Source organism: Lissotriton vulgaris, chromosome 7 (assembly GCF_964263255.1).
Source record: "Lissotriton vulgaris chromosome 7, aLisVul1.2, whole genome shotgun sequence".
NCBI classification, from domain to species: domain Eukaryota; kingdom Metazoa; phylum Chordata; class Amphibia; order Caudata; family Salamandridae; genus Lissotriton; species Lissotriton vulgaris.
Window position 1 is genome coordinate 1,660,387,087 of NC_141695.1, and position 18,530 is coordinate 1,660,405,616.

At 48.0% G+C, this 18,530-nt stretch overlaps 1 protein-coding gene across 1 annotated transcript in view; it reads right to left on the minus strand.

Moving 5' to 3' along the window:
- Positions 1-18,530, minus strand: part of SYCP2 (synaptonemal complex protein 2) — a 3,993,018-nt gene that overhangs the window by 2,048,272 nt on the left and 1,926,216 nt on the right. Inside the window, exons 27-28 of the mRNA XM_086932653.1 lie at positions 1,377-1,477; positions 1,218-1,275 (exon numbers count right to left, since the gene is read on the minus strand). Of these exons, the coding sequence (XP_086788779.1) occupies positions 1,218-1,275; positions 1,377-1,477 (159 nt within the window). The remainder of the gene's footprint in view (positions 1-1,217; positions 1,276-1,376; positions 1,478-18,530) is intronic.

Here is an 18,530-nt window from a genome sequence, read left to right on the forward strand (position 1 = left end):
TCGAGACCCCGGACTTCAAAACTGCAGTTCAAGCGTTCATCTCAAGGCTAGAATATGGATGTACAACTCTATCAGGGCTTCCAAAGAACTCCACAGCCCCTTTCAAAGCTTGCCCGCACGCAGCCGCAAGACTCTTAACAGGTTCTAGAAAATTTGGCCACATCTCGCCACACCTGAAAGCACTCAACTGGCTGCCCTATGAAGTGAGAATGCAGCTAAAGATGGCTGCATCACTCATAAAGCCTTACTCTACAAGACACCCAAATACCTAGCCCAGAAACGTACGCTATAGGGTGGAAACAGACTCACCAGGAGCTCTGACAATCTGCTCTTAAAACCTTCCTGCTCCAGCAAGAAAAAAACATTTGATAGAGCATTCTCCGGAGCTGCACCAAGAATTTGGAACTCTCTCCCTCCGAGCATCAGAAGAATCTCTTCCACCTGAACATTAAAAACGGAAACTAAAACCTTCCTGATGAGTAAATTTCTCCCTTAAATCCTTAGCACTCCCCACCCACCATGACTCATTATACTTCAATTGATCTCCTCTCGACTTGCTCCTCTCTTGAATGACTCACCACACTCTTTTAATCACTGTTTCTTGAGGAAGTTCTAACATTGTGTACATCTCTACTTACCCCTTGCCTAGACCGCTATTCTAAACTCATCTCCATGATTCCTTGTGCAGACTACCCGCCAAATAGAAGTTGACTGTACTGAAATTTACAATAATGACCGGAACTGAAGTACTATGTCTTCTTAACATGTATTTATCTTACTGTACCTACCCGTTAATCATGTGTACATAATTTCATTCTGTCTAGAACCCTACTAGACTGTCTTAAATTTGTTTTACTCCTCACTATAAAGCGCTCTGTTACCCTATGTTGGGTCTTGTTCGCACTATACAAAACTCCAAAAATAAAATAAAATCTAAGCCCACCTTACGTTAACAGCAATACAGGAATGTAGGTGCTAGCTCAGACGAGACCGAAAAACTTGCTCTTAAATATTTATAAAGCCCATCTACCCGATCAGGTGTTGCTTATGGTATTGGATTATCATAATTCCAATCTTTAGTGTGAATACAGATCATTAATTACTGCAACAGCAACATTAAAAATAAGACACCATTCCTTTACTGTTTGTCCAAGGAAACTGCAAGAATATTTTGCTACAAAAATGTATTGCTAAACAAAATATGGCAAATCTCTTACACCAAGTTTTATAGTAGGTTCGTCTGATCCACTTAAATTAAAGCTGTAAACATCATCCCTGTAAAAACACAAAACATTAGTTACTGAAATGACAATCATTAGCAATACTGAAAGATTTTTTCACTTACAATTTGTGTAACCAAAAATCCTAATACTTACACAAACTGCTCTCTTGTTACATTCAGATTTATAGTTGTTGTAAGCTGCCTGAAGCCTCTATTGTGACCTTTTCCCTGCATGACAGGTTGGAAATTTAAACACTATGAAAAATGTCAAGCGATAGATTTTCATACATATTTTCTTAGACAATTTTTTGAAAATGTGCTATTTTCTTTCAAGCGCATCAATATAATACTGGTTTCCCATAATGTACTCCTTTAATGCCAGAAGAAAAAGAAATGTAAGCATTTTCAGTTTTACATTTTTGTTTGTGGAAAATAAAGTTTTGCAAGTGTTGTTCTTTTTGATACTTCACACACTTCCTGTAAACATATACATTTTTTGCCCTTTTCTTGTTATTTTTATGAAAAGATTCTTCATAAAATCAGGTCTCCTCTTAATTTTGACTCTTTCAAGTTGGTTTCTATATCACTGTAGGAAGCTGCCATTTTTACGTGGTCGTGCCAATGTAAAAGCACACCATGTAAAATGTACAGACGACCATTATTGGTTTACAGAGCTTAGAATAATAAACTCAAGGGCTTTATTTGTGGTAGTGTGCTCGAGCAGCTTAGGATTATCAGAGGGTTGTGTTAAGCATTTGTTGTACACACAGAATCAAAAATGAGATACACACTGAAGAAGGAAATCTGAAACCAAATTAGAAAAATAGTACAGATTTTCATGTAAATTTAGAAGCCAAGATGATCGGAATCAGGTAAGTACTTTTGGAGTTATAGATTTTTGTAGAAATAGAAAATACAGTCAAATAATGATTTTGAGGTGTGAGCCTCGAACGCTGTAATGTCATCCTATGGGAGAAACATACACTGCATAGATGTACTTGGAACCATTTTGGAAGGTTCCCTCTAGGACTCAAGTTGCTTAGGGGTCAAGATCCAAGAAGCCACCAGCAGTTCGGTTTTACCTGTACTGGTGAGTCCAGGTGGAGAGGTGCTGGTCTCATTGGCCGCCTCGAGCGGTATGCACTAAAGTCCATGGAAGAAGTACCTGCAAAAGAAAGGCTGCAAGTGGGTAAATGGGGACGAGTCCGGCAGAACCTAAAGAGTGGTTCAGCTCTTCGGGTCTTTGGAGCACAGGGAAGCAGTCGGTTTATGTGAATCAGGGCTAGGGGGATCAGGTGCAGAGGTGTTTTGTCCGGCGAGTTGCTATATTTAGAGGCTCTCACTTGGCTTTGGTGATCTGGAGAGGGAGAAAAAACAGGGCAACTGGGCCACTCCCGACAATGGCTTTGTGGATCCTGAAGACCCTCGACAGCAGATCGGTGTTGGCATCTGTGGTGTCCAGACTGGACTCGCAAGAAGCCTTGGTAAATGCATGGGCTCCAGTAACCAGGGTATTGGTACTGAGAGTATTGGTGCTGAGAGGCTATTGGAGGTGTCAGCGTCTCAAGACTTGGTGACTGTGATGGAGCTGAACTCTTGAACTCACAATAACCTCTTCCTGGTGAGTTGCTCCATCGGTGAGCCGGATGGCCAGCAAGACGAAGTACTGGTTTGATAAGGTTGGTACCTGCATATGCAGATGGATGGCTCCTCCACCTGGAGGGAGATGCTGCTTGGTTGTTGAAGGGGAGAGCAGTCCCCCAAGTGTTTGGGGAGGCTGTTCAGCTTCTGGACAAGTCAGACTTTGTGACTGTCATGTTGCAAGTAGCCAGGCGAGGTTTGGGATCAGGTAGAGGACAGGGTGCAGGACCTCTGTTCTCATGATTTCAGAGCATCTTTGTTTTTCCTTCGGTTCCCAGGAGAGATATCTGTGTTTAGGGTACCTGGGGGACATCTACATACTGAATTTAAGGGTGTTTAGCAGAGTGTAGGGTAGTAGCCAATCCACTTCCTGTGGAGAGTAGGCATATTCCTGACCCAGTGTTCCTGGTTTCACTAAATTCAAAATGGTAAAACCCTTTCTTGGCTGTCCACTTCAGATGGCCCACCTTAGGGTTGTGCCTAGCGAGAAAGTGTAACACGCCTACTAGCTATCTACATTTCCTGCCTGCTTTGGTGCCAAATAGACCTAAGGGCAGAGGGTGGCATTACCCAGGACTGTGGGAAGCCAGGGTCGCATTATCTGAGGTGGCAGAGGCTTTGAAGCCTCTGACCTTGATAGCTACATCACTAGCTATTCTGCGGGAGGGGTGTGAACTTTGTTTTGTCCTCATTGTACACTAAACAGGTTAGGAGAAATCAGGGGTTCCGTTTCTCTCTGTGCTGGCTTAGGCCTGCCATCGGGGGTCCTCATTCCAACGGATCCCCTACCTTCGTGTTCCCTTAGTTTCAAGGAAGAGTCAGCTTTTTGGGACCAACTGCGAAGAGACCGTGTTTATGGGTTATTGCTATAGTCCATAATCATTGGACATCGTTCTTGTTCTCTACTTCTATAAGTCCCTGTGTCGTGTTTCTGCGCCCAGATGTCTAAAAATCTTGTCCTCTCACTTGGATTCCATCTGCAATATAGTTTATTACTTCTCTGGACCAATGCTAACCACTCCCAGTGTGTAGGTGGGCTATTAAGTATGGATTAGTTACTTACCTGTAATCCTAGTTCTCTTCCAGGGGTATACTCATCAAAGTCATAAGCACTGAATAGTCCCGCCCTCGTGCGGGACCCCGGAGCAATAGCCAATAATATGCATATATCTACATATATATATATATATACATACATATAAATACACATATAATAACTATATATATATAGATAATATGCTCTTAAAAATAACGGGTCAATGTCCGGAGCCCTGTACTTCTTTGCGATCCGTGAGGGGACCGCTCCCAAAGAAGCCGGTGTCAAGAACTTATGTTCGGCAGGCTCCAAGAGACCTGGAACCAGAGGAAGTAAAGGTCTCGATGATAATCTTTGATGCAAGTTTCGAAGATAACTGTAGTCTTCGCAGTAGAGACAGGCATCTCTATATGAAGTTTCGCTGCTCCCCGGCAAAGAACCTCATTAAAAGTGATTACGTCATCAATCGGCGATATCCTGCTTGGAGGAGTCGAGGATAACGTCGGCGAGTAATCTCTCTTCGAATTCGTAGATCTTGTCGAGGATCTCGTATCACGTCTCTTGGATGATCGGTGATGTGAAGACCTCGGAGAAGGTGTAGTCCGCCTTCTCACGGATGGAGACTTCCTCTGCGGAGTACTCTGCCGCCTTCCAGGAGACTGGGTCACTCGAAGAAGAGGTGACCTTGATCTTGACACGGGTCTTTTCGACACCGGCGACCTGGACCTAGACTTTGGAAGATTAATTCTCCTTATCTTCCAGTCTCTAAGTTCTCCCAACCATCGTGGGGAGATGTTAGCTCCTGTAGGCAATGGCACTCTTGAAGGCTCTGGAGAGAGATCTGAACTATATTCAGCTCAGGGGATGAAGATGAACTCCCAGAAACAGCCACAGAAACCTGAGATCGGTCTTTAGAAACCGTTCTAGGTCGTTTAGCTGCAGGCGAAGTGGAACGTGGCCTCTTCGATGTCGATCTTTCCAGAGGTGATCTTCTCGACGTCGACCTCTTCGGCGTCGACCTCTTCGGCGTCGACCTCCTCGGCGGCGTCCTCCTCGGCGGCGTCCTCCTCGGCGGCGTCCTCCTCGGTGTCGACTTTCTCGGCGTCGACCTCCTCGACGTCGAGGGTCTCTTAGGTGATGGAGTCAAGCGCTTCGACGACGAAGCTTTTCTAGGCGTCGTGTGCCTCGACGCCAACTGGTCAGGGCTCTTCGACGTCGAATCCTCCAATTCCCGGTTCGACGTCGGTGTCATAGCGCCTCTTGACGGCGGCCTTGACTGACTTTTTGAGCATCTCGACGGCGAACGTCGACGTCGATGAGACGACGTCGAGTCCCGTCCTCTCGTAGTCGTAGGGGAGCCAGACTTAGATCGCCTACGCTCATGGCGTCTCTCACCTCTCATCGACGGCGAATCCTTCTTCGACGGCGACTTCGACGTCGACGGAAGACGTGACGCTGATTTCGACGATTTCGAACATACCGGAACTCTAGAAGAAGATCTGTCCCTCGAAGTCGACGGGGAACGATGTTTTCTCTTCTCCCCTCTTTCCTTATGTTCTTTCCGCTGAGGAGAAGGTTTCCTGGAGTGAAGTTCTTCTCTTCCACTCATGGTTTCACCTCTGTCATGCAGGAACTGAAGCCTGCTCTTCTCCCTCTCTCTTAAAGTTCTGTTTGATAACTTGCTGCAATGGTAGCAAAGTTCTGGCTTGTGTGTAGATGGAAGACAAGCCACACAGACCGAATGAGGGTCTGTTTTAGACATTTTTTTTCCACAGGCCGGGCACTTACAAAATAAGGCAGGCATCGTGACTGGAAAAAAAGGTCAAAAAACCACAAAAATTGTTGAATTAGTCAGGTAAAGACTAAAGATGTCGAGTAATGACAAAAAATTGAAAGAACTACCAGAAAAAAGTGAAATAAAATCACCAACTGGCGAGCTCAATGCTCCAGGATCCTCACAGAAGGAGCCGGAAAAAAGAACTGACCTAACTGTCACCTGTGGTGCATGATGGGAGCCTGGAGGCTCACAGAGGTCTTAAAGGCACGGCGCCAGTTTTTTTCCTATTGTTACAATGCAGCCTATCTAGGCTAAAGCTGCCTCTATGGTCCTGCCTGTTTTACCTTTGAAAATAAAGGTGGTGTGTTTCAAAGACAACAAAGGCAGTGCTTTCTTCTTTGCATTTTCATATAATGTCATTTATATGTCTTTATTTTACAAATGTAAAGATTTGTTTCAGGCATTTGGGGGCAGTCTTGAGCCTAGTATGGTTATTTTAGGCTGCATATGTATAATGCATGTTATCTATATATATATAGTTAATATATGTGTATTTATATGTATGTATATATATATATATATATATATATATGTAGATATATGCATATTATTGGCAATTGCTCCGGGGTCCCGCACGAGGGCGGGACTATTCAGTGCTTATGACTATTGATGAGTATCCCCTGGAAGAGAACCACTTAATGCAGATCTCTTGTCTAGCCAGTAAAATTAATACAAAAAACAGCCTTTTATGTTTATTACTTAATTTGATATTTTCTTCATTACGACTTGACACCCCAAACATAACCAATTGGATGTTTACCTCTATGTGTTGGCTCATCACCTCCATAAGCATTCTTACCCACATCATGCCAGAAACTCTGGAGCCGGGGGCACTGTCGAAACATATGGATGTCATTTGCCATTTCTTCTCTGCATTTAGGACAGCACTTTACCTCATGGTTGTTCAGCTTTGTCAATATTTTAGGCGTCTAATACGCTCTGTGCACTGTAAATATATGGTTCTTTCTGAGAGGTACACACTTAATAGTATACCAAAAAACATTGATACTTGCCATACATCTTGCATATCCAGTGTCTGCAGAACTTTCCCCTACATCTCTATCACTCTGAGAGCAGAAGTGATAGGAACCAGAAAGGCAGTCTTTAAAGTCAGAAGTCTTAGAGGACAGTTATGTAACGGCTCAAAGCGAGCGCACATAAGAAAAGTAAGAACCAAGTTCAAGACCCACTGAGGTATTACGAAGGGAACAGGAAGACAAAGATGAGCAATGCCCTTAAGAAAGCGATTTACAACAGGGGACTTGAAAAGAGAAGGCTGATCAGGAAGCCTAAGAAAGGCTGAAATGGCTGAGAGATAGCCCTTAAGAGTACCCAGAGCAGAGCCCTGCTGGACTAAAGAAAGGAGGAACAAGAGAAAGAGAGTCAGAAAGGGTCTCCACAGCCTTTGCAGCGCACCATGCCATAAATTTGTTCCATCTGCACAGGTATATCGTCTTAGTGGAGGGAAGCCTGGCTGCCAAGATAACATCACAGACTTTGGGAAGAAGGTCAAAAGCTGTCAACTGTCGCCGCTCAATCTCTACGCAAGGAGGTGGAGGCTGAACAGGTTCGGGTGGAGGACCGTCTGTACCACATGGCGGTGGTGTTGTCAGTGAACACCTACACTACGCTTCCCCGGACAAAGGAAAGGAATGCTTTTAGAGCAAAACAGATCACCCGGAGCTCCAGGAAGTTGATGTGGAGTCCGGAATCTGCAGGAGACCAGAGGCCTCTGAACTCCGCCTCTCCCATGTGGCCGGCCCACCCCAGAAGTGATACATCCGTCACCACTGTAAACTCTAGTTGGGGAAGGGAGAGAGATCTGCCTTTGACCACCACTGCAATTGTCGTGTAGTGCCCTCCGAGATCTGAATGCAATTGGCCAGATTCCGCTGATGTTGTGCCCACTGGAACTTCAGGTCCCGCTGCAGAGCCCATATATGCAACCTGGCATAATCTACCAGCAGGATACTGGAGGCCATGAGGCCCAGCAGCCTCAGGGTCATTCCGACCGAACCCCGGGATAGAGGCTGAAAGATCGGAATCATACCCCGAATATCCCAGACTCGCTGCTCAGGAGAATAAGCCCGAAACTATGTTGTGTCCAGAATCACTCCGATGAAAAGGAGCTTCTGAGAGAAAGTCAAGCATGACTTCGGCACCTTGATAGTGAACCCCAGCGCTGGGTGGTGGGAAATTTGTGTCGGCCCAGTGATCCCACAACTTTTCCTCACAGAAACGGTAGAAAAATGTGAATTTATTCGGCTAAATTTGAAATTCACAGGGGATTCTGGGAAGGGAAAGCACTGGGGGATCTACACAAGCCAAAAAAGTTGTGAGATCATCGGACTGACACAAATTTCCTTCCACCAGGTGTTCGAATAGGGCTCCCGATGAAATGACACCTCACTCGTGTGAGTGGAACAAGTACCCGCGACAGGCAGGGTCCCAAAAAATAGGGCGGAAACATCAAAATTACCTATCACTAAACAACATGATTTTGCAAGGCGGGTCCCCTGGGTTTTTGGCCCCGGGATCGACAGCCATCTAGGGAAACCTACCAAACCCACACATTTCTGAAAACTAGAGACCCTGGGGAGTACGGGGAGGTATGGCTTGAGTGGATCCCCCAACGTTTTCCTACCCAGAATCCCATGCAAACCTCAAATTTAGCTGAAAAAATATCATTTTCCACAGATTTTTGTGTGGGATCACTGTGCTAGCAGAAATATCCTACCACCCAGATTTCTCCTTGTTATCCCGAGTAAAATTATACCTCACTTGTGTGGGTGGGCCAAGGGCCTGTGACTGGAAGGGCCAAAAACATAGGGATGAAGGGTATTGGAATTCTAAGCGCCACATATTTTTTTAAAATATGTTTTTAGCCTATTCTGCATTGGCCAGCCAAACAAGTGAGATATCATTTCACTTAGGAGACCAATGGGAACGCTGGGAGGTAGGACATTTGTGTTGGCACAGTGATCCTGTGTACACAAATGTTTGGAAAAAGTGATTTTTCAGCTAAATTTTAGGTTTGCAGGGGATTCTGAGAAGGAAAATGTTGGGGAATCTATGCAGGGTGTCTAGTTTTCAGAAATGTGTGGTTTTGGTAGGTTTTCCTAGATGGCAGCTGATACCGGGGCCAAGTACCCAGGTGCCCCACCTGAAAAACCAAGTTGTTTTATGATAGGTATTTTTTATTGTCTATCTTGCCTGTCGCGGGCACTTTCCTCACCCACACGAGTGAGGTACCATTTGTATCGGGGGACCTGGGGGAACATTGGGTGGTAGGAAATTTGTCTCAGTCCGGTGAATCAACAACTTTCCCACACATTTAGGTTTTCAGGGGATTCTGGGTGAGAAAACGTTGGGGGAGCCACATAACCCATACCTCCCTGGATTTCCCAGGGTGTTTAAATTTCAGAAATGTTTGGGTTTGGTAGGTTTCACTATTTGCCCGCCGACCTCAGGGCCAAAAACACAGGTGCCCCCCTTGCAAAACCAGGTTGTTTTGTGATAGATTATTTTGATGCCTCCACAATTAGTTTTAGGTCCTTGCCTGTCGCAGGTACTGTCCTGTAGTTCCTACAGGATCTGCGCGTTTAGAAAACGTACATTGCAGGTTTGGTGTCCAGACTGATTCCAGACATCCCCACCCGGTATGTTGGCCTGCATACAGGCTAGCTCACAGTGCCACTAGAAACTCCTCTTACCAAGGAGAGAATAGTTCTTGGCAACTATCTAACATGACAACCCTGATCCTTCAGGACCGGGGGGAAACAGTGTACTACTTTTCGCTCACTCATTCGTCCTCACCTAGTCTCCAGAGAGATACACAGAGCATTTATTGAACAGTTGTTATTGTAGTGTAAAATAGGTGTGGTGAAACAACCATTAGACAGTAACAGATATAAACGATTAGAAGCACTAGGAAAGTAAAAGGTTGGTTGATTTCTACCATTTTGCTATAATCATGAATACAGGCAAGTAAATAAAACACATGTCAATAAAATACGTACTCCTACAATGCTACCCTAAGTAGTATCTGAGTGTACCTAGCATGTATGTAGGTGTTAAGCCAAGAATCCCTCTAGGATAAAGTCAACCCCATTACCTGAAGTGAGAGACTGTGGGACCCTGTCTTGGTCTCGAGCTAGACACACCGCAAGGGATGTTAGACCACTGTGAGCTGGAGTATCTGCATGCAGGAACCTCAGTGTCTTGCGTCAGTGTGTTGGCAGGGAAGTCCTGATCTCTTTCTCTTGTCTCAGCAACATGTGATGTTTATATACCCAAAGGTCTCCCTGGGGTTCCATCTTGCAATGCCACTTGTCGGATTTAGGATGTTGGGAATGAACTTTATACATAGTTATTATACAGAAGATGGTAGTGCTGCTGAGTTTCCAAGAATCCTCATGCATAATGTATGAGGCATTTACCAGGGAAAATCCAGCGTTTTGTGTGCAGTGTCGTATCTAGGTAAAAGGTCAGTCCCCAAGAACAGTTATGTGTGTAATGTAGGGGAGAGTATAGGTGAAAGGTTATGATGTTACCCGAGCCAATATTGGGAAACCTATCTATATCTATACTACTATTATAAAGTAAGAACTGGGAAACTTTGAGGCAGGTAAACTCGGGAACCACAGCGCCAATCCAAACACCCAATACATCATTGGAATTGGCAGGGTCTGCAGAGTGACATAGGCTATATAACCCCCAAAAATATAAGTTCTTTAAAAAATACACCTTACTAAAAAAATTGTCCCTTTGAAGTAGCGCCGGCCGTGTGCACGAACGTGCTGACATCCTCAGGAGCGCGAGGAGAACAGCAGTGGGGAGGAAAAGTAAAGACGGCGGGAGGAGCACCGAAGAGAGGTATGGTTGTGACGGGTGTCAGTATTGCAGGGGGCCCTGAAGCAGCCTTTACGTCGGGGCGGCCGGGGGCCCAGAAGCAGCCTTTACGTCGGGGCGGCCGGGGGCCCAGAAGCAGCCTTTACGTCGGGTGAAATTGCTAATTTGAAACCATTCTTTACTTTTTCTCAGTTGATTTCTCTGCGCCGGTTAAACCTACACAAAGGCCCCGCAGGGTGTTGTGTTCTCCTCCGGCGCACGCGCCGCCGGCCTCCCCCCGTCCGCAGAAGTGTTTTCTGCCTAATTACAGTGTTTAGAGGGATCACGATAAATGAAAGCTTAATAATGTTTTCTCCCGGTAAACTGTGCGCATTTTACCCCCAGTCGTGCGCTTCTCTTGAATGCCTTTACGCTGTGCTCGCTGCCCTGGAGAAATTGTCTGTAATTGTTTACAAAGGTTAATAAGGTCAAACAGTCCTGTGTAAATCATTAGCGAGTTTAAGAATTTACTGGTTATTTTAATATAACTATAGCGCTCTAGTGCTCCGAGGGTCTCAGGTTGAGCCCCCGGAAGCACTCCGCACAATGTATCACTTTCTGGCCAGGCGTGGCCAGAAAGCTTTAAATAAAGGGACCGAAGTGGCACGGCACTTCCGGTCCACACCAGAGCAGCAACAGTGTGTGTGTCCCATTAATGCGCATCATAAGCGGCGCAGCGCTGTAGGCCTGGCCCGGCCTTTGAGTCCTCACACTGGCGACGAGGATGGGATGCCCGTAAACTAAAACTGCGCCAGCCAGCGGCATTACCTGCCTGACACCAGCCGACCCGATCACCCCAGCTGCAGCAGCGGAGAAGAGCACCTACGACGGCGGCCACCGCCGGAAGCAAAAGCTACACTCACCGGTAAGCAGCGTGAGCAAGGAGCTGCAGGTGGCACCGGCGGTAGCAACGGCAGGAAGGCCCAAGGCAGAGACGCGCGCCGAAGGAAGCGACCAGGCGGCAGGCCCAGCAGTGCGCGCATGCGCAGAGAGCGAGGCGTCGTCACCAGGGAGAGAAACCCTGGGAGAGCGCGAGGCCGGAGAAGCGCTTTGAACAAATCGAGCGCGAGGCCCAGCAAGCACGAGGGAGAGAGACCCAGCGAGTGCAGACAGCGCCCCACCACGCATTGGCCAAGACGAGTCAACAAACAAGCACGAGCAAAGGCAATCAACCATCTGTTGCACACCAGATTAAACAAACGCGCACAAGCAAGTGCAACCAACAACCTGACAAACAGTGGCTCAAACAGGCACCAACAAACACGAGCAAGTGCAACCAGGCATACAATAGTAAAACGAACAAAAGGCAAGCACCCAGCCACCTCCCAGCACCAAAATGACCACAAACCCAGGAGGAGCATCTGGGGGAGCCGGCCAAGCTCAGCAAGCAGCACCACCAGCGCCAGCAGTAAATCTCGGAACACAGCCACCAATGCCGTCCGCCCACTCACAGATCCAGGCACTACCACCGTTCAGCGAACTGATAGACCCAGGGACAGCAGCCCCCAGATGGGCTGTGTGGTTAGGGCAACTCAACAACTACTTCACTGCCACCAGGGAGAAAGACAACGAAGTAAAGAGGTCCCTACTGTTACATTTTGGGGGCACAGAACTGTACAAGCTATTCAAACATCTCCCGGACACAGGAGATGACGATGACTATGACGCAGCAGTCAACGCGCTGAACGCACACTTCGACCCCCAGCTGAACCCGCACTATGAGCGATTCAAGTTCCGCCAATCCAGACAAAGGGAAGGAGAAACCATGGACGCGTTCCATGCACGATTGAGGGATCTCATAAGCACGTGCACGGATGATGACGAAAAGAAAGAAGTGACCGCACAGCTCATTCAAGGTTGCCGCAATAAACACCTAAGAACACTCATTCTAAGGCAACCGCGCATCACACTTGAAGAAATATTGATCCTGGCCAGATCCCACGAACTATCGGATGCACGCGCAACAGCAATGGAAGCAGCCCTAAACCCGCGGGCAGAAGCAGGAACCGTGGTGAAGACAGAAAGGGTGGATGCAGTCCGCAACACCAGTCGGGGAAGCAGAGGAAGATGGCCGACCAGGACGCCACGCCGAGCCTCATGCGGATACTGTGGCCGAGACGAACACAACCAAGATGGCTGCCCGGCAAGTGGCAAGACATGCTCTAAATGCGGAATACCCAACCATTTCGCAAGCGTGTGCAGGGGTGGCTCCCGAGGAAGAGGGGCGTCCGGAAGAAAACCAATCACGGGAGCGGTGAAACAGCTATCGCTAGACGACGCAACGTCATCTCGATCACACAGATCGCCAAGGCAATCCCAATTCGACGAATCCTCCACAGAGGATGAAGATGAATGCTACTACGTGTCATTCGTAAGTGAACTAAAGAAGCGGCGGAGACCGCAGCCAAAATGCCAAATACACATCGACGGATCCCCAGCGACTGGCGTCATCGATACGGGAGCCACCGTGAACGTCATGGGAATCCAACACTATAAAGCACTGAAGCCAAGACCCAAGCTAGTCCCCTCGAAGGCGCGAATACTAACATACGGCAGCCAGGAACCTCTCCCACTGCGAGGGAAGATGACAGTCCAAGTAAAGGCAGAAGACAATGAGGTGACGACAACGCCTCATTGCGTTTGCAAACGCCGTCAAAGCGCTACAAACAGAAGACATCCTGGAAATGTTCCCCACACTATTCGAGGGCCTCGGCACTATCAAGCGACCGCCGATCAAATTACACATCGACCCCGCCATCCAGCCAATAGCCCTGAGACACAGAAGGATACCATTCCATTTGCGTGCAGCCGTGGAAAAAGAACTCAACCAACTTGAAGAACAAGGTGTGATTGAGAAAGTATCGGGGCCGACGCCGTGGGTATCCCCAATGGTGATAGCCGAGAAGCCGCGCCAGCCAGGCAAAATCCGCATCTGCATAGACATGAGGGTCCCCAACAAAGCCATTCGACGGGAGCGGCACCTCACCCCAACAGTAGATGACATCCTGACAGACCTGAATGGGGCCCAATGGTTTTCTAAGTTGGACCTTAACGCAGGATATCATCAGCTCAGACTAGCGGAGGAGAGCCGCTACATCACAACTTTCTCAACACACCTGGGGCGGAGACGATACAAGCGACTAAATTTCGGCATCTCATCCGCAGCCGAAATCTTCCAAAATACAATTAAGGAAATCCTAACAGGACTTGACGGAGTGCTGAATGTCAGCGACGATATCTTAATTCACGCCAAAACAAGTGAAGAACACCACCGAAGACTGAAGGCCACCCTACAGAGACTCGCACAGTATGGCGTCACTTTACACAAAGACAAATGCAAGTTCTTCAGGAAATCAATAGAGTTCTTCGGATACGTATTTGACTCAGACGGAGTAAAGGTGGACCCCCGCAAATCACATGCCATCAAGAACGCTCCAGCACCGGCAACCGCATCCGAAGTAAGGAGCTTCTTAGGAATGGCACAGTACTGTGCCAGATTCATACCCAATCTGGCCACCATCGCAGAACCTCTGAGAAACCTGACGAAGAAAGACAGCTCATGGAAATGGACGGCAACAGAGGACAAAGCATTCCACCGAATCAAAGAAGCACTATTGAACAGCACAACAATGGCCTACTTCAACACTGCGAGACCCACCGAAGTACTAGTGGATGCCAGCCCAGTGGGCCTAGGAGCTCTCCTGTCGCAAGAATCTGAACCAGGGGTGTGGGCCCCGTTGGCGTTCGCAAGCAAGGCCCTGACAGCGACTGTGTCACGGTACTCGCAAATTGAGAGGGAGGCGCTGGCAGTAAAATGGGCATGCGCCCATTTTCACCTCTACATATCTGGTCACCCGTTCAGAATGGTGACAGACCACCAACCGCTAATTCCCCTATTCCGTGGCACCGCTCCACACCCACCGCCAAGGATTGAACGCTGGGCGATCCAAGTTCAACAATACCAAATGGACCTAGTGTACCGACCCGGGGCGAAAAACCCGGCGGACTTCCTGTCTCGCCACCCCCCAGCGGAAGAATCCCACACCGCAGATCCGGAAGTCCAGACTGAAGAGTTCATTAACATGCTAGCGACAGGCGCATGCCCCTGCGCGCTGACCGCCAACGTCATCATCTCCCACTATGACAGCGATGCAGTCGTCAAGAAGGTAAAAGAAGCAATACAATCTGGAACGTGGGTAAACTTCCTGATGGACACCAATGGGTGGAACGAAGCAGACAGGACACGCTTACAACAATTCTGGAAGGTTCACGATGACCTCAGCTGCGCTGACAATGGCCTCCTACTGAGAGGAACTCGCGTGGTCATCCCCAAAGCGCTGCAAGAGAGAGCAACCACCCTGGCACACGAAGGACACCAAGGCACCCGCAGAATGAAAGCGAGGATGCGGGAGAAGATATGGTTCCCCAACATGGAGGAGGCCATCGAAGCCTGCGTGCGAGAGTGTCGAGCATGCCAAATCACCAGCAGCCCCGAAGTACCAGCCCCAATAATCACGGAGGACCACGCCCCATCACCATGGGCATGGCTAAGCCTAGACTTCGGCAGCTTACCGGATGGGAGAGTCACCGTGCTACTAATAGACAACTACACTAAATACCCCATAGTAGAAACGGCAGCATCGACCAGCTTCGCGAACATTCGCCCCATCCTCAGCAAAACTTTTGCCCTGTTCGGAATCCCGATGGTCATCAAGACGGACAATGGGCCCCCATTCCAGGGGAGCGAGTTTAGAGAGTTTCTGAACAACCTTGGAATCAAACATCACCGAATCACCCCGCAATGGCCACAAGCTAACGGTGAGGTAGAACGCTTTATGAGGACAATAAACAAAGTACTGCGGATATCTTCCGCAGAAGGGAGTGACCCGGAAGAAGCACTGCAAGCGTTCTTAAGGGAGTATCGCAGCACACCACACAGCACCACAATGCAGTCACCATGGGCGTTGATGCTGGCGGGACCTCGGAGAGACTTACTACCCATGGCTGACAATTGGGCTCCCGCACCGTACTCACCAGCAGACACCCAAGAAAGGAGAAGAAGAACAAACGAGAAGGCAAGTTGCAAGAGGAGGGCCCAAACAAAGACCCTGAAACCAGGAGAGACTGTACTGATCCGAACAAGGAGGCCGGGAGGAAAATTCAAGACTCCATTCGAACCGGAACCCTGGGTCATCAAAGAAACCAACGGTACAGCAGTCACAGTCAGCCGAGACGGAGAAGAGGTGACCCGCAACATATCGTGGTTCAAGCAGATACCCCCTCCGAAAGGACAGAGCTCAAATGGTGGCATACCTGTAGCGAGGGAAGAAGGAGAAAGTACAGCCACGAACGATACTTCGTGCCTGCCCCCGGACACTGCAGAACACCCATCTATGCCATCACCGGGACCTCCTCGAGACCAGATCCCTCCGAGAGGCAAGTGGCAATATAATCTTAGATCCAATCCACGGCCCAATCACAGACTGGCAGATTTCGCATGTTGAACTGACTGTTATAGTTATTTTGAAAAATCCAAGTTGGGAAGGGATGTAGCGCTCTAGTGCTCCGAGGGTCTCAGGTTGAGCCCCCGGAAGCACTCCGCACAATGTATCACTTTCTGGCCAGGCGTGGCCAGAAAGCTTTAAATAAAGGGACCGAAGTGGCACGGCACTTCCGGTCCACACCAGAGCAGCAACAGTGTGTGTGTCCCATTAATGCGCATCATAAGCGGCGCAGCGCTGTAGGCCTGGCCCGGCCTTTGAGTCCTCACAATAACATTTCAATTGAAAATTAAGAAGTCACACCTTACTTTGCTTAAGATTTCCATTCCGATAGGCCACTTAAATAAAAAATATGATTACAATAATTCTTGGTTCTGGGCAAGTTTGTGACAACCAATATACTACTTCAAAGGTTCATTTAATCTTTCAAGTGCTGAGGGATTCCCCCAGCAGTCCTGAGCCCTTTTTAGGTCTCACCCACACAGAGGTTCCAGCATCTGCTACTGAGCAACTACTGCGAACAATATAATACAGTGAATGAGCTTTGAGTGAACCCTTTGCAAATGACGTTTTGATTGCCGGGGGCCCAGAAGCAGCCTTTTGCTCCCGGACAACGCCGGGACGGGCTACAAATAAATGAATAAACTGACAAAAAAAAGGCCCCTCGACAACTCAAGAAAAATAAATAAAACAGGCCTGTGGTTACTCGGAATCGGTAAAAGTGTGCAGGAATACAGGGACTGAGGCCCGGATTAACCCCCCCCCCCCCCCGAGCTACGGAGACTCACAAGAGGCAGAGATATTTGATTAAAACACCTGATAACAGAACATGAACGTGGCAGGCGGGGGAGGGAGGGTGAGAGGGAGAGAGAATCAGTGGTTTGTGATATTGATCGGGTCAAGTCATTTCATATTTGTTGCTGTTTCCACTTTAACACCACTCACAGTAAATGTCTCTCCTGTTATAACACCACATTTATAAAAAAATGGAATTCTACATTGCAAACAATTTGGGTGCTGAGGTTTTATCAGGTCTCTGCCAAAGCACTGCTTTACAGTGATCAGTGAGGCATTTAATCAGTGCGTAAAGACACCAGCATCACTGCGACCAGAGGCCCCAGTTAACGGGAATTGTGGCATTATAAATTGTCTGCACATGTTAAGGTTTGTCAGCATTACAGTGAGATTGCAACAGGCGTTTTTACACACCCCCTGGCGAGGGTTGCAGACACCACTGCGACCAGAAGCCCAAGTTTATGAGACTGTGGCGCTATAAATTGTCTGCCCTTTTTAGTTTATTCTTGCAATACGCTTGCGCTGTGCTTGTGAAATCAATTGTATCTATCCATATCTATACTACTATTATAAAGAGAGAACTTGCACCTTTTGGCCAGGTAAATTCGGGAACCACAGTGCCAATCTACACACCCGATACATCTATGAAAATGTGAGGGTGTGTAGATGGACTCAGGCTATTTAAATTTTAAAAAAAAGTAAATTTAAAAAATTTAGTTTGAAAACAAAGTAGCCCCCTGAAAGTAGCGGCGGCAGGGACCTAGCGCTGGCCGTGACGCGACGTGCGTGATGATGACGAAGGAGGAGCGGCGGTGTAGAGGGGGGCCTGGTCCGTGTCCGTGCATGGGCATGCACGGACAATGTCGGGGCGGTCGGGGGCCTGGGCGGGCGGTTGGCCTTGAAGCCTCATTGCCCCCAGGCAACGCTGGGGCGGGCTGCTAGTTAATATAATAAAGAGAGAGCCCAAACCTTTGAGGCGGGTATCCTCAGGAACCACGGCACCAATCACAACACCCAATACAGCGTTGGAAAGAGCAGTTGCAGCAGAAGGACATAGGCTATGCAGACGCCCACCATATACATTTAAAAGGTAAAAGAACCGTGCCCCTAACGTAGTCCTTTGTGGGCGTGTCTGCGTTGTGCTGTGGGCGTGTGCAGTGGGCGTGACAAATGCTGGGGGCGTGTGGTACGTTCCGCCCTTCATGTCATGTCTCATATCGTGTGCTGTGGGCTTGTGCTGTGGGCGTGTGCTGGGGGCGTGGGCGTGTGCGGGGCGCGGGATTACGGAAAAAAAAGCAAGCGTTGTGCCCAATATTTCATAGTTTTTTCTTCCCAGGATCTGTACATTCCAGCTCCGGGTGTCCACCCTGCTTCCTTTAAATACCCCTGCACCCCATAATCATAACACGCCCTTACTCCTTAAAATGCCCCAACACCCTTAAACACTAACCCATCTTAACCCTATAAATATACCATGTACCCCAAAACCCAAACCTATCCCATAACCCTAAAAATACCCCTGTACCCCAAAACCCAAACCTAGCCCTGAACCCTATAAATACCTCTGTACCTCAAAACCCAAACATACCCCTGAACCCTAAAAATACC